We start from the raw sequence: 27,767 nt of genomic DNA, 5'->3' as shown, positions 1-27,767 counted from the left end.
AACCATGAAAATTGTATCCGTTGTTGTATCTGAATTATTACTAATGTGGTTTATCCATACAGAAAATTTCGGGAAAAAAAATCATTCCAGTGATCAGCAGGGGCAGGACAAGACTTGGTGCTTAAAGGAGTTTTCCATCTTCTGACAACTGATGACCTATCTACCGGACCGACACCCGGACCCCGCACCGTTAAGCCATTCCAGTGGCCTGAGGGAATCAGATGTTATGGCACATAATGCTATGTATGGAGCCAGAAACAGTTGGCTCTGTACATTGCATAGCGGCCGTGCTGCAGAACTGCAGGTCCGCACCTATTCACTTGAATAGGAGCAGAGCTGCAGTACTGCGGCTCGACCGCTATTCCGTGGCCGGAGCCAATTACTTCCGGCGTGCACGGAGGCACCGGACCAGCTGATCTGGGGGTGTCGGATCTCCACAGGTCATCAGTTGTCAGAAGGTGGAAAACCCCTTTAAGGAGGACTTGTCATCCCTCCTGACGTATGTTTTAGTAAATAATTGTATTCCCCATTAATTAATTCTGGGGCATTTTTTGCCGTTCCTCTGTTATTCCTTCTCGAAATTTTTGAATAAATTGTCAACTGGGTGTTACCGTTCCCCTTGTCATAGGGGTGTGTCCCTACTCAGTGTTAGACTCTGAGCACTGATTGGACATTATCAGACTGCGTAGGGAAACACCCAGTTGTTCATTTATTAATACATTTGTAGGAGGAATAACAGAGAAACGGTACAACGTAGAATTCTAATGAAAGATGCTCCAGAATTGTCATTTTATGAGCAATACAAGTATTTACTAAAGGATTGCTGACAGGTCCTCTTTAAAACTCGGGTTTCCGGAAATGGCCCCACCAACCTCTGCCCCTGAAGTTCAACATGATGTTGAATCATTTATTTATTTGCCCCTTTTCCCCACTCCTCATTAACCTCCACCCCATCCCGTACTCATTCTTTATAGTATTCATTCCCTCACCAATGCACTAAAGGGAAGCGCTCATCATACCCCAGCACCTAAACCATTATCAGCAGCGCCAACACAGCACCCCATTGCTATACCAAGAAATGTAACGGCAAAACTTTTCTTTTGAATCCATAAATGGTGCCGTACCTCAATGGCACCCTAGGCAGCCCCCTATTCTGTCTACTCCTGGTCCCAGCCATGGTGATCAGTCACCCATTCTGCATGAAAGCTATATATCACAGGGGGCACTGGCAGTGGACGGGTTACTGATAACACCCTGCGTTTCTCAAACCTGCAAACAAATGGAGTTCCCTTTGCCAAAAGTGGTCAAATCTGGCAGGGTAAATAATTAACGAGTCATATGGGATTAATGCAGCCTGCCAGCATTTGCTACAGTACATAGTATTTTATATGCTCCGATCTGACTATTCTGCATCTTTGTCTTGGCATCAGTCACGTACGCCACTTGTGCCCAGTGCTGCCACAGCGTAATATTCAAGAGGCTTTCCCTTGCATCAGTGCACAGTGGAAACCTGCAATAACAAACAGCAGAGGTAACAGAATTAATACGGTATATTATGTATATTATTTTTTTTGCTTATGGTATATGGGTATAAATTGCGAGGCCTCTCGTCGGGTGGCACACCCAGGCCCCTGTAATATGGAACAATCAGTTAAAACACAAGGGCGAGATACAATAAAAACCGCAGCCGTTCAAGCCGTGGCCGAGATCTCTGACGTGCGCAGTTCTATGGGATTAGTGATCTGCCACAGTCAGGATTTCCTGATTTACAGTTTGCTCCTAAACCTTAACCCCCCCCCCTACTTCTCAATACTCCCCTCCATTTTTCCTTGGCATATACCGAGCGGGATTTCTGCTTAGAAACGCATTGTGCCTATGTTTATGCTAAGCTTTAAAAAAGCCAACTACATTTAAGTAATTCATGAGGTAAGTGAGTATTTATGCAAATGTGGTCGATATATATTCTCCGGCATAATACATTACATAAATATGAATACAAAATGCTCATTTATGAGGTAAATACAGGTAATGAAATCCATAAATTATCCCTAATAATACAGAGCGTGGATCTTCAAAGGCGCCAAGGCTTTAACTTTACTCCACAAGACATTTAAAACAGGCGATCAATTAATTTCGGTTCAATTATCATACAGGTTATTTGGCTTATAATTTAGTGACGCCTAATAATCAGTCTTTTCGTTAGGCCGGTTACCCATAGTCCTTTGCAGTCTATTTATCTTGCGTGGTAAATCAGCAGCCAGATAAAATGTGGGAACATTGCAATTGTGGGTTCAATAGTACAGCGATGATCAGCTAAATATATTCTCATGACTGCCGTCCATTTTAAGACTAATTTTTCAACGTAGAGCGATATTCTGCAAAAATGAAGTATAGATGTAGTAGAGCTGGGTTTGTCATTTGCACATGGTGATATAGTTTGTTTGTGATTCTATATAGGGCTTCAGGTAATCTGACCAATGAGGTGGCTACACAGGGTTAAATGACAAATTCAGCTCTGCTACATCTTTACATTAAATGTTAAATAAAGACAGCAGCGGGTGAGTATAATCTGACATGATAAGTATGTGCCCCTCAGGACTGGGTCATGCTTCCCCAGCATCATATTTCTATTCTGAACAACCGTCTCTGAAACACTGTCCTCTTTACAGCTTTGGTCCAATGTCTCTAATGAGGTACAGATATAGTGGAGCTGAGTTTGTCATTTGGCACAACTCATGGTGATATGTTAGCAGCAATTTTGAAAAATTCAGCTCTGCTACATCTGTACAGTAAATTTAGTAAGTGATGGTGCTGAACTGGGTGGCACAACCTGACATAGTAGTATGTGCCATTTATCACTGGGTCAAGCTGCCACAGCATCAATTTTTCCACATTGTACAATGTTCCCTGAAATTATATTGGTTGTCTCTGTGTAAAAGAAACAGTAACAGAGAAAAACTTGATACAGGCTAAATAATGTATTACTAATACCTACACACTATTAAAAAATAATTCATATTCATCAGGAGGTCGCCCATGAAAACTGATCTAATAAGTGCCCCTTATACGGAGGGATTCAGATGTCCTGATTCTTCAATGAAAAGGGTTTCTTTTTTTTATACACAGTTGCCTATGTGACCCATGATAAAAAAAATATCCTTATATATTATAATATATAATTATAATATATAAATATATAATTATAATATATAAATATATAATATATAATATATGACTTATTATGCAAGATGTCTCTGTATAGGAAAGCACAGCGGAATACACTTTCCTATACAGTGGAAAATAAAGGTGTGCTTATAAATAACGGACTAGTGGCTATTCATCGGTAATGCGGCCCTATGGATACCTTCAGGAAACGCAGTATGAGCCTAGCCTTACTGAATCATTGCCCCAGGTAAAGTCTAGCTACAGTACTAGGTAAAGCTTTTTCACCAAGGCCCATGAGTCTCAAGCTCAACGTCTGTAACTTTAAGATGTTACAGGGGTAATCCCAGAATCGGCAATTATAAACTATTCACAGTGATAATTGTCTATTCGCTGGGGACCCCACCACTGGGACCCTCAACGATCATGGGAACGGAGGTCCCAAACCCCCTATGCCTCCTTACTTAGGTGTGATCGATAACAGCTAGTCCCTGCATGTCAGAGACATGTAGAACCCACTGTCACCGAAGCCGTCAGTCCTGCTGACCTGACGGATTTGGGTTTCAGCGCAAGATACAGCTGCTTGGTATACAGGATACAAAGCAGCTGAAGCTCAAAAAGTAAAAAATATTTTTAATAAAATGTAATGACAAAGTTTCACTAAACACTATAATACATTGTTTTAGTGGGGGAAAGAGAAGTCTTCAAAGGTTTACAAGTATAGAGATAAGGAAGTGTGATGAAGATGTACAGGAATAATAAGAGGAAATATCAATGAATTATAAATGGAACTAAACAATAGGAAATAATGTAATATAGTAAATAAATAAAAATAATACACTAAAAATAAATATAAAAAAATCTGAAAAAAACATACAAACAAATATATTAAAAAAGAATGTGTTTTTAACTCACTAATTTTCTGCCACATTTAATTTAAGCAAAAGGAATGTTTTCGGGGAGTGGTTTTACCGGATAGATCCATCCAGTATTGCAGTATGAACATCTGTGCTCGGCCTCGTGGGAGACTTCTTGCCTTTTAGTGCAATGAGTTGAAGATTTCTCAATCACGAGTGTTTTGTGCCAGAGATGGTTTTCTGTAAATGGTTGTATACATTGTAATTAATGACATTTGCCTCTCTCCCCAGTTAGTTAAATAAGACGTCTCCAGAGCAGGTCTCTATGGCTCAGCTCTTTACACCCGGGAGGAAGGTTACTGTGACAATAGCATCCAATGCTTGTAATATAATAAATGCAGACTGGACCAATATACAATTGACAGTGATGGGTCTGGGATTGGATGGAGGCAACAACTAAGGCTTCGTTCACATCTGCGTCGGGACTCCGTTCATGGTTTCCGTCAGAACTTTCCGTCAGGGGAACCCATGAATGGAATCCAAACTGAAACAAACGGAAACCATAGGTTTCCGTTTGCATCACCATTGATTTCAATAGTGACGGATCCGGTGCAAATGATTTCCGTTTTACAACTTTGTGTAAGGGATCCATTGTTTTGATGGAATGAATAGCGAAATCTACTACAATCTTGATTCCGTCAAAACGATGGAACTCTTGCACAATGGAGGCAAACGGAAACCATTTGCAGCGGATCCGTCACCATTGAAATCAATGGTAATGCAAGTGGAAAGCTATGGTTTCCGTTTGTTTCAGTTTGGGTTCCGTTCAACGGTTCCCCTGACGGAGAGCTCCGACACAACCCATGAATGGAGCTCTGATGCAGATGTGAACGAAGCCTTACATGTCGGGCAAGATGCATAAAATTTAGCATACATTTAGCGTCACTGATAAATTTGGCGCAGCTTCAGACTGCCTGGTCTTAGTTCATGCTGTCTAAATCTTAGACATTAGTAAATCTCCCCAATGAGTTAGGCCTCAGTAAACTCAGACAGTCAGTTAGAGAAAACAAAACATTTGTACAGCTCTACAGAATATGTTAGCGCTATATGAATATTAGTGATAATCCTCTGTTCCACTAAATCATCTTCATAATGGCCAAAAAGCATATCAAGGAGAATGATGATTTTTTTTTATTATACAAATTTTTTACAGTTGTATTGTTTTGTAAATACAATAAAATAATCAAATAGCAAAATAAAAGAATAAATAAACACATTAAATAAATAAATACATTAATTATATATATATATATATATATATAATAAAATAATAATTAATAAATAAAATAATAAATAAATAAAATAATAATAAATCCATAAAACAATATATAAATATAATATATAAAACTATTACAAAAATTGAATGAACAAATTATAAAATAAATACCTTTAAAAAAAACTTCCCCAATCCACCTGGCTTTTTAAATTATATTTTTTTATATTATTTTTATTTTGTATTTTTATTTTTATCGGTACTATAAATGGAGAAGGACATTTAAATAATACAAACATCAGCCAATATTCAATGCTGTTAATAAAATATATTGTGTGTGGGATATCTCGGCACAGTAGTAAGAGTAGAACGTATCCATTTGAGTGGGTATTCAATAATTCATTTACTGGTTAGGATAACCCAAAACATCAATACGTTCTCTGCCCACTCCAGTTCCTTCCTCATTCCCCAGGAGGAATAAATATTCACGGCTTAAAAACACTGTCCTACCTATTAACATCCCCCATTACAGGCCCCACTATCAGGGTCCCTATTCGTTCAGAGTCCATCCTGCGGGACAGAAATCCATTTAAGCCGAGGTCACCATTAAACCACTCGTCATTTTCCTAACCCTGACGAAATTATTCTAGGAAATTTGACATCAGAAACCTTGCAGGTAGAACTGACAGATCTTGTTAAGGCAGAGAGTGTGACGACGGAAACCTCAAGATTAGAAGGGAGGATGAATTGAGCCTTAGTCATAAAAAAAAAATGCAAATTGATATATTGAAGAAGTCACAAGTGCATTTCTGAGGGTGCTTTTAAGGTGCTTTTAGCTGCATCTGGTTTTTGTTAGGATACAATTAGGATTAGTGTTTTTACTTCAGTAAATACATCTTCAGGCTCAAGTGCAATTTAGAATGTTCTACATGAAATGGGTAATTTAAATGTTATGTTGTACTACGGTAGGATTTTCATGCAATCATCGGTGGATGTTTCTCTCTTGACTGCACACAAATTGAAGGTTAAATGCGGTTTTTAAATATGTAACGGTATTCCAAAACCGAAGCGCAGAAGAAGGTTTATTCTGAAACGGCTGATGAGACGGTGGCTGTACACACAGGGTTAAATTTGCATTACCTACAGATTGCTATATGCCTTATCTGTGTTTTGATGGAATGACAATCAGGGTGGCAGTAAACACTTCTCTGGAGCAGCGGCGTAGCTGGGGGGGGATATACGCCCCCCCCGGGTGCTGAGTGCCTGGTGGGGGGAGGCGCCAACGAGCCACTTTGCCTTGGTCAGGGTATTGAGATACAGGACAGCAAACACTGGGTGAAAGAAAGCAAAGCTACGGCTATGCTCTGGGGGAAGCAGTGAAATGTATACGGGGGATAGGAAGACGAGGTGATGTGGACTTTTCCCAAAATTCCTTGAACTGGTCAGCATGTGATGGGAAGGAAAATGAGGTGATCATATGGTGTCAACAAGAACGAATTCATCCATTAACAAGTACCATGATTATGGCCTCATTCACATAGCCATATTAAGGCTCCGCACAAGCGCCGACCCGTATGGAAGTTCATGGGGCCGTACTGTACCTCTGTATACTTCCAAAACTTACATGTTGTAAAGTGGACTGGACTGGCATATTGTTTTGTGTCTTTGTCCCTCTGTGTGTTGTCCTACTCCCCTCCCTAATTGTGTCTGTACCTCCTTGTGCCCTCTCGCATCTGGATTTCTACAGCATAGGTGGCAGCAGAGTGCAAAAGGAATTGGCCACGCTGGTGCCTGATTCGCCACTCCTCTCTTCTAGGGGGCAGCGAAACATGAGATATGAGGTGGGGCAGGGAGGCTACAGTCATCCTTGTTCTATGCACAAGCACAAGTTGTACCCTTTGGGCACACTATGGCTGTGTATCTCCTGCAGGGGACGAGGGGGGACATAAGGGGGTTAGCAGAGGTAGGTGGGTGAGTAGCGGAAGGGAAGGAGGTTAGGTGTATGCAGGCCTTTGAGGGTATGAATTGTCACTGAGGGATTGGAACAGGTAAAAGGTAGCAGGTAGCCACCACCAGGACCTATTAAAGAGAGTAAATAGATCACGGTACGACTGGACAGGGGGTGTTGGCGAAATGCATGTCTGGTTGGCATTGTGCAAGGCAGTGGCAGATCCATGAGGACCCGCACAGGCATTAGAGTGAGACAGTCGTACCAGTCACGTGCCCCACCGCTTCTGATCTGGGAGACTGATGTAGGGTCAAGATCTCCAACCCCATTATAATGGACCACTCTCCTATTTCTTTGCCTAAGCATAAAGTGCACTGTCTCTCCAATAAAAAAAGATGCACAGAGACTATTCATGGTCCTACTTCTCCAACGGCGCTTGAGCCCGGTTTGCAATGATCCATTGGATGCCTTCCATCATACACAGATATCAATAAGTAGAGATGGGCCCCTTTAGTTGCTGGGCCACACAGCAGCTGCCATGCCTGCCATTCTGGTAGTTTACCCATGGTTGCAACCTAATAGCCGTGAACAATTAGGCCTGCATTTTTATTATTAGAAAGACCCCCTCTAAAAAAACCTTCAAAGCTCTAATATAGGTTAGTTTGTTAACCCCCCCACCCCAAAAAAAAAATAATTTAATCATGGTATGTATTCCCATTGCTTATATAGCAATATAGCACCAACATATTCCGCAGCGCTGTACAGACACCTTGAACACTCATCTTCCATGTTCTCAGTCACAATTAACAGAATGGATTCTAGGGGTGATTTAAAGGGGTGGTCGAGTTCAGGAAAAACATTTTTATATACCCTATTAGGGAATTCAGAAATAATAGAGGGTCCCTCTCTTCAGGATCTTCATATCTTGGCCAGAGTGGAGAGCGGATATAAAGGGCGTCTCTTGTTCTGGAGGACCTATCCTGTCCTGCATTACACAGACTATCCATTGATATGAATGGACATCATGTAATGTTTTTTTTTCTCCTGTGGTGGCACTGCAGGGAAATTAAACACTTACTGCTAGGTTTCCCTACAGATTACATCTGATCGCTGGGGGTCCAAGTAGGGGGACACTTTGTAATCAGCTTATTGTTAAAAGACCCTTCTGACATGTAGGTATTGAACACAGCAGAGAACCCCTTTAAGATTATATTAAATTATCAGCACCATAGTGATTATATTTGGAACCACCGTAGTAGCAATAGGGAATACAGAAGTGGCATTTGCAACCAGGCACTATGTCTGGGGTCCTCCCTGCAAGATAAGGAAACAGCTCTGCGCATTACCTACGTATATAAATTCCAACCTAATTTTTAAAGTGTGTACAGTATGTATATAGAGCCTGTACAGAATATCAGTGATGTAGCAGAGCTTAAATTGTAATCTCACAGTTCCTTTTGTGATAACTCCATACCTCCCAACCGTCCCGGATTCAACGGGGCAGTCTCGTATTCCGGGCGGTGTCCTGCTGTCCTGGGCGGCCGGGCATATGCCCCGCTGTCAACTGTATCTGCGTCCTCAGGACGCAGATACAGTTGAACCCAATGCTGAAGACACGTCAGTGGCTACTCCTGGAGCGGAATCCCCTGCCAGCTCTGGCCGGGGATGCCACTACTAGAGGGAACCCCTGACATCACTGTCCATATATGGACAGTGACATTAGAGGCTTCTCCTGAAGCAGAATCCCCGGCCAGAGCGTCGGCAACGCTCTGACAGGGGATTCCGCTTCAGGAGTATCCCTATCGTCACTGTCCATATATGGACAGTGACATCAGGGCTTTCTTCTAGGAGCGGCATCCCCGGTCAATGCTCTGGCTTGGCATTCCGCATCTAGGGGGCGTCCCAATGGTGCTATCTACAGGGGGATAGCGCTATCTACAGGGGGATAGCGCTTTCTACAGGGGGTTGGCGTTATCTTCAAGGGGGGGGTGGCACTATCTACATGGACACTGTGGCACTATATAGGGGCACTATCTACATGGGCACTGGCAATTTATATGTGTTCACTGACACTAGGGGCAGCTAAGGGGGGCATTATACTGTATGGAGGCAGCTATGGGGACATCATACTGTATCGGGGAGGCTATAGGGGCATTATATTATATAGGACAGCTGTGGGGGTATTATAGTGTATGGTGGCAGCTAAAGTGCATTATACTATATGGTGGCAGCTAAGGGGCATTATACTGTATGGTGGCAGCTATGGGGGCATTATACTGTATGGGGGAAGCTATAGGGCATTATACTGTGAGGGCATTCTACTGTATAGGGGCAGCTATGTGGCATTATACTGCATAATGGCAGTAAGGGGGCATTATATTGTAAGGGGGCAGCTACGGGGGCATTATGCTGTATGGGGCAGTTTGGGCGCATAAAGCTGTATGGGGCAGTCATGGAGCATTATACAGTATGGGGCAGCTATGGGGGCATTATACTGTATGGGGCAGCTATGGGGGCATTATACTGTATGGGGCAGCTATGGGGGCATTATACTGTATGGGGGCATTATGCTGCATGGGGCCAGCTATGGGGCATTATGTTGTATTTGTTTGGGCATTATGCTGCATAGGGCATCTGTGTGGGCATTATACTGCATGTGAGAATCTGTGTGGACATTATACTGTATGGGGGCATCTGTGTTTGTTTCATACTGTATTGGAGCATGTATGGAGGCATTATACTATATGGTGGCAGGTATGGGGGCATTATACTGTATGGGGGGCAGCTAGGGAGAATTATACTGTGTGGGGGAATCTAGAGGGAATTATACTGTGTGGGAGGCACTATGGGATCATGATACTAATGTTGGCTAAACCAGGTGTGTATGGGTGGGGATTGGGTGGCGTGGCTTCATAGAAAAAAAAATTGAAGCAACGCGCATCAGTTGACCCTCCTTGTGATACTTGAAAGTTGGGAGGTATGTAACTTGCTGAATTTTTGCAGGACCTCAGATAACACGTCACAATATTATGTCGACTATACCAAGAAGCAAACTCAGCTGGAGAGCCACGGGTAGGGGACCAATGGTCTAGTCAATGACCAAGTGTCCATAAAGCAGCCGACTAATCTCTAATGTGAATGGCCATTTTTGAGTATTCCCCTGGGAGCTATAATTTACAGCCTAGTCCTAGAGCAGTAAGTGCAGAGCTTATTATACTAGCAGGGGGATGGGCAGTCTGGGTATAAATAGTAAACCGAGCAGTGAGTGAGAGCAATGTACAAGAAGTAAGTTTAATATATGACTAAATGACAGAAGTTAGGATTCTCAGAATTACTTCTCAGATAAACAACTTTATTGCAGGCACTTAATCTTACTTACCAGCGACATCTCATTTAGTAACGTTAATGCAATTGATATTGTCATTAATTCCCCTCCAAATCATCAGTGGCCGTTCTAGGGCCGTGGAGCCTATTATTTTCATAACACAAATGGGGAATATATCAAAGGGTTTACAACCATCTTCTGGGGTAAAAAAGTTGAACATTTTGGTGCATGCCATACTTGAACCTAAAAAAACTTTTTACTTTCTCACGACTTACCAAAAATAGCGAGAAAAGGGGTGGGGTTGAGCCGAAGGGGGCAGAGCGTCTGCTGGAAGAATAGATTTACCATAATGTTCTGCCAGAATTTGGTGTAAATTATGGCACAAATCTACACCTCATGCAGATGTAGATTTGCATTTCTGTTGCACGGACAGTCAATGGTGCGCCAAATTTATTTAGGATTCAGGACAGTAGCTGCTCCACACGATCACAGCGTTTACTCACATTTTTTGTGGCGTTTTTTACTGTTTTTTTGCGCTTTTTTTTTTTTAACAAAAATGCTGCAGCCAGATGTTACTTTAATTATATTAAAATATTAGAACATCTACATGCACAGCATTTTGGTTTGTAGCGTTTTTTTGGGTCAGAGGCATTTATGTTTTTTAAATGCAAATGCTCCAAATTATGGGATTTTTTTCTGACATTTTTTTTAATATATATACACACACATATATATATATATATATATATATATATATATATATATATAAGCTTTTCTGTAGGATTTTCTGCAATTGAGGAGTGGAGTCTTCTTTGAGAATGTCAACAAAATCACCCTGCGATATCCTATAACATGGTAATGACATAATATTGCATGTGATTTTAATATAACCTTGGCAGATCTGATGCTTTATTGCAGCCGCCTGGTATTGGGCAGCAGTTGTATTTCCAGTCACTATGTGACAATTGTAAATAGCGCGGCTGCTATTGTCGTCTTGCTCTGGTCTAATGTGGCCGACCATACAGAGCAGTAAGAGGTCATATAACCCATTCAGCTACTGAAAGGCAGCAAATGAACAGGACTGCCAGGCTGCAGGCAATCTGTCCTTAAAGTGCCAGGCACAAGCCACAGGGGACATGATTCACTCTGAACATAAATATTTATTACATACATATTATTTATTTATCATTTAGATCAAAATATTGTAGTGTAATAATGTATATTTATAATGAATTTATAGTAACATGAGAATATCATGAATTAATTGTCCCCTAATCTAAAGAACTACATGTAATATAACCAAGCCAGGTAGGGGGCGTAATAAACCACTGCAATATTTTCTCTGAATTTAGATGTTTTTTCAGCAGTGACTGTCCTATGGAAATACATGTGTTCCCCTTTGAGATTGTGTGGGTATGTATATTGCACCTTAGATAAGCAGATGTTTTGGGCAGGTCCGTCTTCTCCTCCTGTGTCTTGTCTCTGTAGCTGATCTTCATCTGTGCTAATATAATTGTTGTTATGCAATATAAAATAAAATGCCGTAAAATTCCTATAATCTGGCATCAATGGCACTGACCCGGTGCCGGATTATCAAATATTCTGTATTATCAGACAGCCATAGAAACGTAAGAACCTTCAGGAAGAAAACCCAATATAAATTGTTGACACATAATATACGACTTTAACTTTGTACAATGTTTTTTAATTAGACGAACTTTGTAATTATTTTTCTTTGCTCAGTCTTCTGTGTATTTCCATATTTACTTGCCGTTATGTTCTAAACATGTGCCGGATTATCAGACCTTCTGGATTATCGTGTATCGGATTAAAGGAATTTCAATGGGTGACGATCCATTTAGACATTGTAATAGAGGTTATCACCCAGCTTCATGGATAAATGTCTGATAGGTGAGGGTCCCAGAGTTTGGATTCGGAGAATAGGGGTGCCCAGACCTCTTTTCCCATTGGAGAAGAGATCATACATGCTCACCTGTCTTTTTCCATCCTATAGAACTAAATGGAGAATTACTGCAATTCTCTGGGGGTAATGGAGGACCCTCCACCCCTCTTGTTTGGATTGGTAGCATTCCCAGGAGTCAAACCCCCACCGATCATTTCAATGTTATTTGTAGGCATAACGCCATTAAAGGCTGCTTTACACACAAGAAAGCACGTTCTGGGCTAAATATCCAATACGTGACCCCCACTATGCAACCAAACGTCCACCCCCAACCCCCTCAGTAAAGCTTGCTTGTTTTATGGACACTACTGAGACCAACAGCTTCACAAGTCTGGAAAAATATCAAATTATCCCACCAATGGCCAATAGGTGGCACTGTGGAGTTTCAAAAAAGGCAGTAAAGACTTTTTTTCTTCTTTTTACTCTTCACATTGGCTTTGTAAAGCAGAACATCAGCAGCAAAGAAAACACAGACAATGTGAGCAAGTTTCCTGGAGAAATAAAAGGGCCAATGCTGTAAGGGCGGTCAATACACGTGTTTATAAATGTCACATTTAACCCCTCATATACCAGCCTTTTAAGATCAGCCTTAAAAAAAAAAAAATGAATATATCATGTCAATTTAATCCTAATCTAATATGTACCATTGTTTATAAATTGTATTCACATGTTTCATTTATGTCATGACAGGAAATTCCACGTTAACCTTTGACAACTGACTATTGACAACATTATTGATTGCTAACAACAAAAAGCAATATATTGCAAATTTCAGTAAAGAAAACATTTAGTGACACAAGGAAGGTCAATCCGCAATCCCATGTTGTATTAGTAGATGCTGGTTTTGCACACATGTATATCATGCTAATTATTGTAAATATGGGTAATGTCAACATTGTCTATACACAGAAGTAGAGAAGGAGTTGTATCAAAGATTTTGTTATTATGTATTGTAATAATCATAATAATAATAATAGTATTACAAATAATATGAGTAATAAAAAAATCATTTAAATATTCAATTTGTCTGTGTATGTTAGTTCCAGGTCTTCAGATTAGCTGTTAATCATAGGCTATGTTCAGGATAGATAGATAGATAGATAGATAGATAGATAGATAGATAGATAGATAGATAGATAGATAGATAGATAGATAGATAGATAGATAGATAGATAGATAGATAGATAGATAGATAGATAGATAGATAGATAGATAGATAGATAGATAGATAGATAGATAGAGAGAGATAGATAGATGCAGCATAGCTGGATTTGAAATTTAACTCTTTGAGGCTGCATGATTTGTGCAGTGTAATAAAAAATATAATTGAATTTAGTAGATTTACCTGCAGCCCTATGTAAAACTACATATAAAATATTGTGATCTTGATGTGCCAAATAACAACCTCAGCACTGCTACCTCTGTATATATTGACATTTGCTATATTATATGATATTATACTATATTATATTACAGTTTGTCTGTGTTATCTTAATTCCACCTAGGCTGACATGAGGAGGGGGCTTGTTGTGGAGAAGAGTCTTCAGTTACTGTTTCTTGTCACGATTAAGTACAAAATAGTTAACTTAAATGTGAAAGTGCAAAGGGCACAGAGCTGCAGCAAGATTGATCAAGTTACAGTGTGGAGGAGAGAAGAGAGGGACAGGGAGGCTGCAGATCCCCAGCACTGAGCAGTGCCCCTCACCCAGCACCGAGTAGTGCCTCTCACCCAGCACCGAGCAGTGCCCCTCACCTAGCACCGACCAGTGCCCCTCACCCAGCACTGAGCAGTGCTCCTCACCCAGCACCAAACAGTGCCCCTCACCCAGCACCGAGCAGTGCCCCTCACCCAGCACCGAGCAGTGCCCCTCACCCAGAACTGAGCAGTGCCCCTCACCCGGCACTGAGCAGTGCCCCTCACCCGTCACTACTAATATTACTGCATAAACTCATTATACATCATTACTCAGTCTACATTAAATGTAAAGATAAGGACACTGCTGCCTGGTAGACTATCTATCTATCTATCTATCTATCTATCTATCTATCTATCTATCTATCTATCTATCTATCTATCTATCTATCTATCTATCTATCTATCTATCACATATCTATCTATCACATATCTATCTATCTATCTATCTATCTATCTATCTATCTATCTATCTATCTATCTATCTATCTATCTATCTATCTATCTATCTATCTATCTATCTATCTATCTATCACATATCTATCTATCTATCTATCTATCTATCTATCTATCTATCTATCTATCTATCTATCTATCACATATCTATCTATCTATCTATCTATCTATCTATCTATCTATCTATCTATCTATCTATCTATCTATCTATCTATCTATCTATCTATCTATCTATCTATCTATCTATCTATCTATCACATATCTATCTATCTATCTATCTATCTATCACATATCTATCTACCTATCTATCTATCTATCTATCTATCTATCTATCTATCTATCTATCTATCTATCTATCTATCTATCTATCTATCTATCTATCTATCTATCACATATCTATCTATCTATCTATCACATATCTATCTATCTATCTATCTATCTATCTATCTATCTATCTATCTATCTATCTATCTATCTATCACATATCTATCTATCTATCTATCTATCTATCTATCTATCTATCTATCTATCTATCTATCTATCTATCTATCTATCTATCTATCTATCTATCACATATCTATCTATCTATCTATCTATCTATCTATCTATCTATCTATCTATCTATCTATCTATCTATCTATCTATCTATCTATCTATCTATCTATCTATCTATCTATCTATCATCTATCTATCTATCATCTATCTATCTATCATCTATCTATCTATCTATCTATCTATCTATCTATCTATCTATCTATCTATCTATCTATATATCTGTCTCGTATCTATGCATCAAAAAAACATGTTAGAAATGCCTGTATTTTAAAAAGTGCTTCACGTAGCGTATATGTATATATTCAGACATACATTCACAGATAGACAGACAGACAGACAGACAGACAGACAGACAGACAGACAGACAGACAGATAGATAGATAGATAGATAGATAGATAGATAGATAGATAGATAGATAGATAGATAGATAGATAGATAGATAGATAGATAGATAGATAGATAGATAGATAGATAGATATGTGATAGATAGATAGATAGATAGATAGATAGATAGATAGATAGATAGATAGATAGATAGATAGATAGATAGATAGATAGATAGATAGATAGATAGATAGATAGATATGTACACATCTATATATTCACACGTACACAAACTATGCACACATATATACACACAGATGCAGCTGAGCTCAGTTACTTATTTGACATCCTGTAGGTAAACCAGATGAGTTATCATAGTGAGTAATCCCTATACAAAAATAAATCAGTTAAATGACAAATTCAGCTCTGCTACATATAGATAAACATATAAATGCACATACATATGTATGGTTAGATGTAGAAGAGCTGGATTTGTCATTTATACACATATGTGCACATATACAGTCATATGCTATAAATCAACAATGCAAAACTCCTTATACATATAGATCCAGGGTAGTCTGATGATGATGATGATGATGATGATACAAGTTCTCCAGGACTATATACAATGCTGGGCACAGGGGCGTAACTAGGAAAGACTGGGCCCCATAGCAAACTTTTGACTGGGGGCCCCCTCCGCTGGGTATCACACAACCCCCCCCCCCCCCCCTTGTAGATAGTGCCTCCCTATAGATTCCACCACACAGCGCCCCCCTATAGATAACGCCTTACAGCCCCCCTGTAAATAACGTCTTACAGCCCCAAATCCCCCTGTAGATAGTGCCATACAGCCCCCTGTAGATAATGTCATACAGCCCCCCCTGTAGATAACGCCATACACCCCCCCTGTAGATAACGCCATACAGCCCCCCTGTAGATAACGCCACACAGCCCCCCTGTAGATAACGCCATACAGCCCCCCTGTAGATAACGCCATACAGTCCCCCCTGTAGATAACGCCATACAGCCCCCCCTGTAGATAACGCCATACAGCCCCCTGTAGATAACGCCAGACACCCCCTGTAGATAACGCCATACAGACCCCCCTGTAGATAACGCCATACAGACCCCTCTATAGATAACACCATACAGAACCCCCCCTGTAGATGTCATACGGAACCCCCCCTGTAGATTACGCCATACAGACCCCACCTGTAGATAACGCCATACAGACCCCCCTGTAGATAATGGCATATAGCCCCCCCCCCCAAAAAAAAACGGCCTATAGTTTGTCCTACAAAAGAGATGTATCCCCTATCCACAGGATAGGGGATACATGTGTGATCGCTGGCAGCGATAAGGAGAACGGGGGATCGAAAGTCCCCCGAAGTTCTCCATGACAAACCTCGGACTTCCGGCGTCTGCGCAGTTCAATAAAAATGAAAGGAGCGCTGGTCACGCATGCGCACAAGCGCCACCGGTGCGCAAGTAATTTCTATGGAGCTGCAGACAGACCCCGGAAGTCCGAGGTTTGTCATGGAGAACTTCGGGGGACTTTCGGTCCCCCGTTCTCCTTATCGCTGGGCGTTCCAGCGATCACACATGTATCCCCTATCCTGTGGAGAGGGGATGCATGTCTTTTGTAGGAACCCCATCAGTGGCGTCGCGCTGTAGCAGCCATAGCGGCTGCTAGCGGAGCCTCCGGCCATGGGGGGGGGCCCGTGCCGGCAGGTGGCACGGGCCCCCTCATGCTGCGGGCCCCGTAGCAGCCGTTACGGCTGCTATAGCGGTAGTTACGCCACTGGCTGGCCAGCAACATACTGTCTATGACAAGTTCTCCAGGACTATATACAATGCTGAGCAGCGATATACTGTCTATGACAAGTTCTCCAGGACTATATACAATGCTGAGCAGCAACATACTGTCTATGACAAGTTCTCCAGGACTATATACAAGCTGGGCAGCGATATACTGTCTATGACAAGTTCTCCAGGACTATATACAATACTGAGCAGCGATATACTGTCTATGACAAGTTCTCCAGGACTATATACAATACTGAGCAGTGATATACTGTCTATGACAAGTTCTCCAGGACTATATACAAGCTGTGCAGCAATATTCCATCTATGACAAGTTCTCCAGGACAATATACAATGCTGAGCAGCGATATACTGTCTATGACAAGTTCTCCAGGACTATATATAATGCTGAGCAGCGATATACTATATATAACAAGTTCTCCAGGACTATATACAATGCTGAGCAGCGATATACTGTCTATGACAAGTTCTCCAGGACTATATACAATGCTGAGCAGCGATATACTGTCTATGACAAGTTCTCTAGGACTATATACAATGCTGAGCAGCGATATACTGTCTATGACAAGTTCTCCAGGACTATATACAAGCTGTGCAGCAATATTCCATCTATGACAAGTTCTTCAGGACTATATACAAGGCTGAGCAGCGATATTCTGTCTATGACAAGTTCTCCAGGACTATATACAAGGCTGAGCAGCGATATTCTGTCTATGACAAGTTCTCCAGGACTATATACAATGCTGGGCAGCGATATACTGTATATAACAAGTTCCCCAGGACTATATACAAGGCTGGGCAGCGATATACTATATATAACAAGTTCTACAGGACTATATACAACGCTGGGCAGTGATATACTGTCTATGCCAAGTTCTCCAGGACTATATACAACGCTGAGCAGCGATATACTATATATAACAAGTTCTCCAGGACTATATACAATGCTGCACAGCAATATTCTGTCTATGACAAGTTCTCCAGGACTATATACAACGCTGAGCAGCGATACACTATATATAACAAGTTCTCCAGGACTATATTCAAGGCTGAGCAGCGATATACTGTCTATGACAAGTTCTCCAGGACTATATACAACGCTGAGCAGCGATATACTATATATAACAAGTTCTCCAGGACTATATACAAGGCTGAGCAGCGATATACTGTCTATGACAAGATCTCCAGGACTATATACAAGGCCGAGCAGCGATATACTGTCTATGACAAGTTCTCCAGGACTATATACAATGCTGAGCAGCGATATACTATATATAACAAGTTCTCCAGGACTATATACAAGGCTGAGCAGCGATATACTGTCTATGACTAGTTCTCCAGGACTATATACAACACTGAGCAGCGATATACTATTTATAACAAGTTCTCCAGGACTATATACAAGGCTGGGCAGCGATATTCTGCCTATGACAAGTTCTCCAGGACTACATACAAGGCTGAGCAGCGATATACTGTCTATGACTAGTTCTCCAGGACTATATACAATGCTGGGCAGTGATATACTATATATAACAAGTTCTCCAGGACTATATACAAGGCTGAGCAGCGATATTCTGTCTATGACAAGTTCTCCAGGACTATATACAAGGCTGAGCAGCGATATTCTGTCTATGACAAGTTCTCCAGGACTATATACAACGCTGGGCAGCGATATACTGTATATGACAAGATCCCCAGGACTATATACAAGACTGAGCAGCGATATACTATATATAACAAGTTCTCTAGGACTATATACAAGGCCGAGCAGCGATATACTGTATATGACAAGTTCTCCAGGACTATATACAAGGCTGAGCAGCGATATACTGTCTATGACAAGTTCTCCAGGACTATATACAAGGCTGAGCAGCGATATACTGTCTATGACAAGTTCTCCAGGACTATATACAACGCTGAGCAGCGATATTCTGTCTATGACAAGTTCTCCAGGACTATATACAAGGCTGAGCAGCGATACACTGTCTATGACAAGTTCTCCAGGACTATATACAAGGCTGAGCAGCGATATTCTGTCTATGACAAGTTCTCCAGGACTATATACAACACTGAGCAGCGATATACTATATATAACAAGTTCTCCAGGACTATATACAAGGATGAGCAGCGATATTCTGTCTATGACAAGTTCTCCAGGACTATATACAACACTGAGCAGCGATATTCTGTCTATGACAAGTTCTCCAGGACTATATACAACGCTGAGCAGCGATATACTGTATATGACAAGTTCTCCAGGACTATATACAAGGCTGAGCAGTGATATACTATATATAACAAATTCTCCATGACTATATACAAGGCTGAGCAGTGATATTCTGTCTATGACAAGTTCTCCAGGACTATATACAAGGCTGAGCAGCGATATACTGTCTATGACAAGTTCTCCAGGACTATATACAAGGCTGAGCAGCGATATACTGTCTATTACAAGTTCTCCGGGACTATATACAAGGCTGAGCAGCGATATACTGTCTATGACAAGTTCTCCAGGACTATATACAAGGCTGAGCAGCGATATTCTGTCTATGACAAGTTCTCCAGGACTATATACAACGCTGAGCAGCGATACACTGTCTATGACAAGTTCTCCAGGACTATATACAAGGCTGAGCAGCGATATTCTGTCTATGACAAGTTCTCCAGGACTATATACAACACTGAGCAGCGATATACTATATATAACAAGTTCTCCAGGACTATATACAAGGATGAGCAGCGATATTCTGTCTATGACAAGTTCTCCAGGACTATATACAACACTGAGCAGCGATATTCTGTCTATGACAAGTTCTCCAGGACTATATACAACGCTGAGCAGCGATATACTGTATATGACAAGTTCTCCAGGACTATATACAAGGCTGAGCAGTGATATACTATATATAACAAATTCTCCATGACTATATACAAGGCTGAGCAGTGATATTCTGTCTATGACAAGTTCTCCAGGACTATATACAAGGCTGAGCAGCGATATACTGTCTATGACAAGTTCTCCAGGACTATATACAAGGCTGAGCAGCGATATACTGTCTATTACAAGTTCTCCGGGACTATATACAAGGCTGAGCAGCGATATACTGTCTATGACAAGTTCTCCAGGACTATATACAAGGCTGAGCAGCGATATTCTGTCTATGACAAGTTCTCCAGGACTATATACAACGCTGAGCAGCGATACACTGTCTATGACAAGTTCTCCAGGACTATATACAAGGCTGAGCAGCGATATTCTGTCTATGACAAGTTCTCCAGGACTATATACAACACTGAGCAGCGATATACTATATATAACAAGTTCTCCAGGTCTATATACAAGGATGAGCAGCGATATTCTGTCTATGACAAGTTCTCCAGGACTATATACAACACTGAGCAGCGATATTCTGTCTATGACAAGTTCTCCAGGACTATATACAAGGCTGAGCAGTGATATACTATATATAACAAGTTCTCCAGGACTATATACAAGGCTGAGCAGTGATATTCTGTCTATGACAAGTTCTCCAGGACTATATACAAGGCTGAGCAGCGATATACTGTCTATGACAAGTTCTCCAGGACTATATACAAGGCTGAGCAGTGATATACTATATATAACAAGTTCTCCAGGACTATATACAAGGCTGAGCAGTGATATTCTGTCTATGACAAGTTCTCCAGGACTATATACAAGGCTGAGCAGCGATATACTGTCTATGACAAGTTCTCCAGGACTATATACAAGGCTGAGCAGTGATATACTGTCTATGACAAGTTCTCCAGGACTATATACAAGGCTGAGCAGTGATATTCTGTCTATGACAAATTCTCCAGGACTATATACAAGGCTGAGCAGTGATATACTATATATAACAAGTTCTCCAGGACTATATACAAGGCTGAGCAGTGATATACTGTCTATGACAAGTTCTCCAGGACTATATACAAGGCTGAGCAGTGATATACTGTCTATGACAAGTTCTCCAGGACTATATACAAGGCTGAGCAGTGATATACTGTCTATGACAAGTTCTCCAGGACTATATACAAGGCTGAGCAGTGATATACTGTCTATGACAAGTTCTCCAGGACTATATACAAGTCTGGGCAGCGATATACTGTCTATGAGGCTGTGGGCAGACATGTCCAGGTGACGGCTCTCGGCAGGACCGGGCTGCGTACATTACAGAGCAGCATCACAGCCTCCACGCTCAGCAGCAGGAGCCGTACGGAAGTTTACAGATGGAGCCGGCAGCAGAAGAGTTAACACATCTGTTCCACACAGTAACCCTTTCACTGCCGCAGCCGGAATGATACACGCATATATGTGATGCATCGTCCAACTCCCTGGCAGCGCACTGGCTAAATTTGAGCGTGTAAAGCGAGACCTCCCGCTACATCCCCTACACAAGAGGGAAAAAAACGAGCTGGAAAAAAAAATAAGCACCATAAAGAGTTAACTCAGGTTAGCCCCAGCTGACAGTCAGCTGATCGCCTGTGATTGACAGCTCCCCCCCTTCTCCTTCTTTTAAAGTTTATATACTATTATGCTAATGAAGCCTGGGGATCCGCGCTCCCATTGGCCCGCCGTCCCCGTCCATTCGCCATTGGGCCGGTGACGTCAGAGCAGCTATAAAACTCAGCAATGCTTTTAAAGTGAATGATCCTTGAAAATCCCTTGTCTTGCCTGACAGCGGAGCTCCCTCTCTGTCTCCGCACTGTCTGCACTGTCTCCTATCCCTGGGACTTCTTTGCAAAACTTTGAAGATGAAGTGTTAAAAAGACCCAAACTTGTAGCCTGCCCATAAGAAGAGGCTGCAGAGCTGGTGCACGGCCGGGGATGTCCGTGTGCGCCAGGATTAGCGCCAGGGTGCACTGATCGGCGCAAAAGCGGCGCAACGTTCTCTAAGCGCAATTTGGGGGCAAAGAAACCAAGCTGGCTCACCCAGTGGTGCCAGTTCCCAGCCAGAGCAGCCTGGTGTCCACTCTGCAGCCCTTGTGGAGGACTGTGCCCAGCAGCGGCGGCAGCAGCAGGAGGATGGCATCAGAACTGGCAATGAGCTCGTCCGACCTGCCCACCAGTCCCCTGGCCATGGAATATGTTAATGACTTCGATCTGATGAAGTTTGAAGTGAAAAAGGAACCGGTGGAGACCGATCGCATCATCAGCCAGTGCGGACGCCTGATCGCCGGGGGATCGCTGTCTTCTACCCCGATGAGCACGCCCTGCAGCTCGGTGCCCCCTTCCCCGAGTTTCTCAGCCCCCAGTCCCAGCTCTGGGAGTGATCAGAAGGGCCACCTGGAAGACTATTACTGGATGACCGGCTATCCCCAGCAGATCAACCCGGAGGCTTTGGGGTTCAGCCCGGAGGACGCTGTAGAGGCGCTGATCAGCAGCAACAGTACCACGCAACACCCGCACCAACACCCGCAACACCCGCAGCACCAGCAGCAGCAGCTCCAGGGCTACGATGGCTTTGCCAGGGGGCAGCAGTATGCATCCTCGGCTGGGATGCCCGGGGAAGACATGGGCTCTGCAGCTGCGGTGGTTTCTGCAGTCATAGCAGCTGCTGCAGCAGGGGGTGGCCACCACCATCACCACCACCACCATCCTGGAGGAGCAGCCGGGGTGCAGCCTGCAGGAGGAGGCGGTGGAGGAAGCAGCAGTTCCCCAGCTTCGTCTTCATCATCAGTGGTCGGGGGTCTGCACCAGCAGCCCCACCACCATCATCACCATCACCACCACCTGCACTTTGATGATCGCTTCTCGGATGAGCAGCTGGTCACCATGTCGGTGAGGGAGCTGAACCGACAGCTGAGGGGGGTGAGCAAGGAGGAGGTGATCCGGCTGAAGCAGAAGAGGAGGACCCTGAAGAACAGGGGTTATGCACAGTCCTGCAGGTTCAAGAGGGTGCAGCAGAGGCACGTCCTGGAGTCCGAGAAGAACCAGCTGCTGCAGCAGGTGGAGCACCTCAAGCAGGAGATCTCCAGGCTTCTCCGGGAGAGGGACGCCTACAAGGAGAAGTATGAGAAGCTCCTGGGAAGTGGCTTCAGAGAAAATGGTTCCACCAACAGCGACAACCCTTCCTCTCCGGAGTATTTCATGTAAGTGTCAGCTCCTGAGACTCACTTTCCTTCACTGCTCCAAACTTGTGTCACCCAACTCACACTAGACCAGGGTCCTGCCAGCCAACATACACTGCAAATGGTACCCATCCAACTCTAGACTTTGTTAGAGGGGCATGCTACCCAACTCTACACTAGATGTGGGATTTTGGTAATGGGGGGGGGGGGGGGGGTCATGCTACCCAGGTCACGCTAGACCTGAGATCTTTAGGAAGACTTGCCACCAAACAAAAATGGGTTTTGTCACCCTACTGGGGTAATTAGGACTTGATGCACCAACTTATACTAGAGTTGGGTTCTTGCTAGTTAGATCCAGCTACACTTTTCATTCTGCACTAGATAGGGCATGCCATCCTTCCCACACTAGACCTAGGGTCATGATAGTAGAATATGCCACCTAACTCAAGTCTAGACCTTAATTCATGGCAGGAGGAAACATGCCACCCAACTCATACTACATCTGCCAGCAAACACACTGAGCATGGGTTGTTTTTAGGAGGACATGTCCTCACACTAGACCTAGGGGTCCTTATATGACATTACAAAGTCATACTAAACGAAGAACCAACCAACCAACTTAGATTAGGCATGGTTTAGTAGGATCACATGCCAATTTATTCACAGTTCTTGATAGGGCATGCTACACCAGTCACATCACCAGCAGTGTTGGGGTGCTCTCTCCTCTATACATGCTCTTTGCAACTTTTGTGCCATCTTACTTACCATGTATATGTTGTTGATGACGTTGGAAGTCTTGCCAACGTCTACTTTATTGTCATGTATTATTGTAGTCTATTCATATCTGTTCTATCCTGATGTCCTTGGTGGACTGGTTGGGGGTTCTAGCTTGGCCATACATGGGGCTTTTCAATATGTTCAAATAGCCAAAGCAATATAAGAAATGTAAATTCTTCCCACCCGCAAATCTTCACAATGTGCTCTGCCCACATTTTATAAATAACCCTACATAGGTTCTGTCCCATAAGAGTGTCACAACGTTGACCATCAGATATCTAGGATCTTGCATGGTCCTTCACACCATTTGAACTGTATGAGTATTAGGTCACTTTGACCTAGTCATCCCATGTATGGCCAACTTTGACAACTTCTACTATATCTTTCTGGTCAAATCATTCTGTCCTAAAGTACCCCCTTTCAGAAGTTGCTCTGTAGGTTCTTTCTGCCCATACCCTTTGCTTCCTAAGTAGGAAAGTTAGTTAACACTTTCAAACCCTTTTACCCATCGTACTCATTTTCCATCATCCACAGTGTACCACTCTTACTCCAACTGTGTCAATGGGCTGTCGTTATGTATGTGCCCCCCTCTTATGTCATTGAACATGCAGAAAAGTTTATCCATGCATTTGATTATACAACACTATTCCATTTTATATTGCTTTATGACAAAGTGATATGGGGAAGTTATTATTCATGAATCCCATGTTTAATTACTGCAAAGAAGGGGGCTACACTTTGGTTTTCTCAATATTACGGTAACCTTGGTAGCCCCTGCCATTTAAATACCTATCAATAAATACATATATATGGCACTGCAGTCTTTTATACTAGTGGTGACCCATATTATACTGCTTTTTTATGGTTATATGGTTTATGTAGTTGCCATAAAAGGTTATAGAGGTGTTGGGAGTGACCAAAAATGAAGTAATCTGATATAATATGGGAGATATGGAGATTGCATGAACTTCTCTGTGATCACTTTGTTCCCCATGCTTGCCTTGCACCCATGTAAACCCTATGCACTCATATGAAGACTGCACTTTGAAATTTATCATCCACTTTACGCTTCCTATTTGTTTTGTTTTTAAGGTCATGAGTTTATGAGCTTGCTGTGTCAAAGCCAGAGAGAAAACAGAGAATTGTTGCCATCCCGAGTTCTTCATATGAGCTTGCAATAAAAAACAAAAAAATGTGAATTTTTAGACTATCTCGCTGAATTCATCAATTTTGAGAGTTGCTGAACTAAAACAAAAATATATAAGAGGAGATGATGATGATATAAAGCAACCTGCCAAAATGAAGCCTGCATCAAACTTCATATGACTTTATGGCCCAAAATGAATGAGACTGGCCCGCCATTAAAATCCCATACTCATCTCATGCATTACGCTTGCTGTTGTGTCTTGGCAACAAAGAACTGTAATTGTTATAAGACTTTATGGAAAAGAGACATTATATTAATAAGAAGGCCCTGCATGCTGGACATGTACGGTATAATTATTATTTTTGTTTGTTTTTTTGTTTGTTTTTTTTATTTTTTGCTTGGAAAATGGACTTCTGGAAAATATGGCATGACATTCATTTTTTTTTTTTACGTTCTTCATCACTTTTTTGAGTTGCAAACAAAAAAGTGCAACCTAGTTCCCCTCTAAATAAAGTTTGCATCTGCTATAAAAAAAACAAAAACTGCTTTTCAAAAATATGCAAAACATCAATTTTATTATTATTATTAATATTATTTCAATGCACTGATTGCTTTCCTTCAAAAATGACAGAATGGAAATTTCTATTTAAATGTGGCAACATTAAGAATTTTTTTTTAAAAAAAAGGAAATGTCTTAGAAAAGTAACTCGTCTTGGGACTAAATGCTGTGAGCTAATGACCGTCTAAAGCAAATTTTTTTAAAAAAAAATTAAGAAAAAAATTTCACCCTTTTTGCATTTGGTTTCTATCAAATGTGGAATGCTATGGGTTTGTAGTACATATTGTTCCTTTATTATTGTTTTATGTACGTTTATTGCCCGGTTACAATGTATCCTACAGATTATGGAATGTTCTAGATTCATTGGAATGAGTTAGATCTGTTTTAGGTATAGAACATTTTTTTTAATGATTGATGCACTAAGTTGTCTGTTATTGTAATGTTGGAAAGGGTTATAAATTGCTATGGGAAATTTTTTTTTTTTTAAAGATAGTTTTTCCAACGCATGTGCTTGCAACTTATATATAAGTTGGGTATATGTTAAACCCATGCTTTACCACTGACTGTATTAGAAAACCAAAGTATTAAAGGGGTAAGTACCCTTATGTATTCAAAGGGTATTTACCATCAAAACAACATTTTTTTTAAAAAATTTTTATTTTAGCTAATTTTTATTTTCTCTGAATTGAAGTATTTGGGACTGAATTGCACTAAGATATAACCTGCAAGCATATAATAAAAATGCAAAACTGTTTAGAACGCTAATACAAAATGTATGCAGTTATAAACAAGAAGAAAACGGCATTACTGCACAGTTTTAAAACAATGCAGTTTTTTTTTTGGTTTTTTTTCATTTACAGTTTAATATTGCGGTGCAGAACTGGATTTTCTGTAGCTTCATAAATTCCACAAGTCTTAAAGGCAATAACCAGGAAAAAATATTATTATCAGGGACTGATAACATGTCTTTTACAAATAGTTACCATAATAAATTTTAAATACGTGTCAGCTATTATGTTATTTTTGTTTTTCCTATCTATATTTTGCTGTGCAAAATTGTTTTATATTTTGAGTTACTAACGACATGTGTTGTATTTTGTGCTCTGTCATTTCACTTCTATGGTCATATCAAAAGAAAAAAAAAATAATCTACAATAATAAACTGCAGTTTTTGATTCTGTACTGGACTTGGATGAATGTTTTTTATAGGAGTATTGGTTATAAATGTAGCAGGTGAAGAATAACTATACTAACAATACAGATTGGTGGGAAAATATTCCAATTTATGCTGTTAGCTATGTAGAATGCAATATATTTTGGAATAGAAGTGTTATTATCACATATAATATTTTTTTATTTTTGAAAATTTTTGAAAATATTATATATATATATATATATATATATATATATAATCATTCTCTTAGGCTCATTTGCTGTCTTGCTATTTAAATATTTTTTTGGACCAGTCTGACACTTTAAAGTCACTATCCTGTCCTGGTCAGAAGCTCTGGTGCTCTACGCGCAATAAAATCTATTTAGGCTTTTTTTTTTTTTTTTTATGTAAATGAAATTTATTTTTAATAAAATCCTACACGCGTTCGAGTGAATCGTGTCTCTAGTGTAGTTGCCAATTTTGTTAGTGATAGAATATTCAGCGACAAACTCACAGCCTCTAATTGCGATAGTAATTAGTGTCATGATCACCTATCAATCTACTGACGTAGGAGAATCATTTGGACTCCACATTACTGTATACGGAGCTGTGTGCGTGACTATCCGTATATTTTATTCATTTTTCCAGTATGTTAAT

General features: G+C 41.1%; 1 protein-coding gene and 1 long non-coding RNA gene across 2 annotated transcripts in view; one reads left to right on the top strand and one right to left on the bottom strand.

Moving 5' to 3' along the window:
* Positions 1 to 1,152: 1,152 nt before the first annotated feature.
* Positions 1,153 to 27,767, bottom strand: part of LOC142660529 (uncharacterized) — a 34,246-nt gene continuing 7,631 nt past the window's right edge. The window contains exon 3 of the long non-coding RNA XR_012850511.1: positions 1,153 to 1,510. This is a non-coding gene — a long non-coding RNA (uncharacterized LOC142660529). The remainder of the gene's footprint in view (positions 1,511 to 27,767) is intronic.
* MAF (MAF bZIP transcription factor) lies at positions 22,067 to 27,126 on the top strand. Its single transcript, XM_075838653.1, has 2 exons — positions 22,067 to 23,495; positions 25,344 to 27,126. The coding sequence occupies exons 1-2, from the start codon at positions 22,429 to 22,431 to the stop codon at positions 25,348 to 25,350; spliced, it is 1,074 nt and encodes a 357-aa protein (XP_075694768.1). The 5' UTR covers positions 22,067 to 22,428; the 3' UTR covers positions 25,351 to 27,126.

This window comes from Rhinoderma darwinii, chromosome 9, assembly GCF_050947455.1.
Source record: "Rhinoderma darwinii isolate aRhiDar2 chromosome 9, aRhiDar2.hap1, whole genome shotgun sequence".
In the NCBI taxonomy this organism is placed as follows: Eukaryota; Metazoa; Chordata; class Amphibia; order Anura; family Rhinodermatidae; genus Rhinoderma; species Rhinoderma darwinii.
The sequence above is the reverse complement of the archived record's forward strand: the minus strand, read 5'-3'. Positions and strand labels throughout refer to the sequence as shown.

Bases quoted from the DNA above. Each gene is read 5' to 3' on its own strand.
- MAF (XM_075838653.1), top strand. From the start codon at position 22,429: ATGGCATCAGAACTGGCAATGAGCTCGTCCGACCTGCCCACCAGTCCC.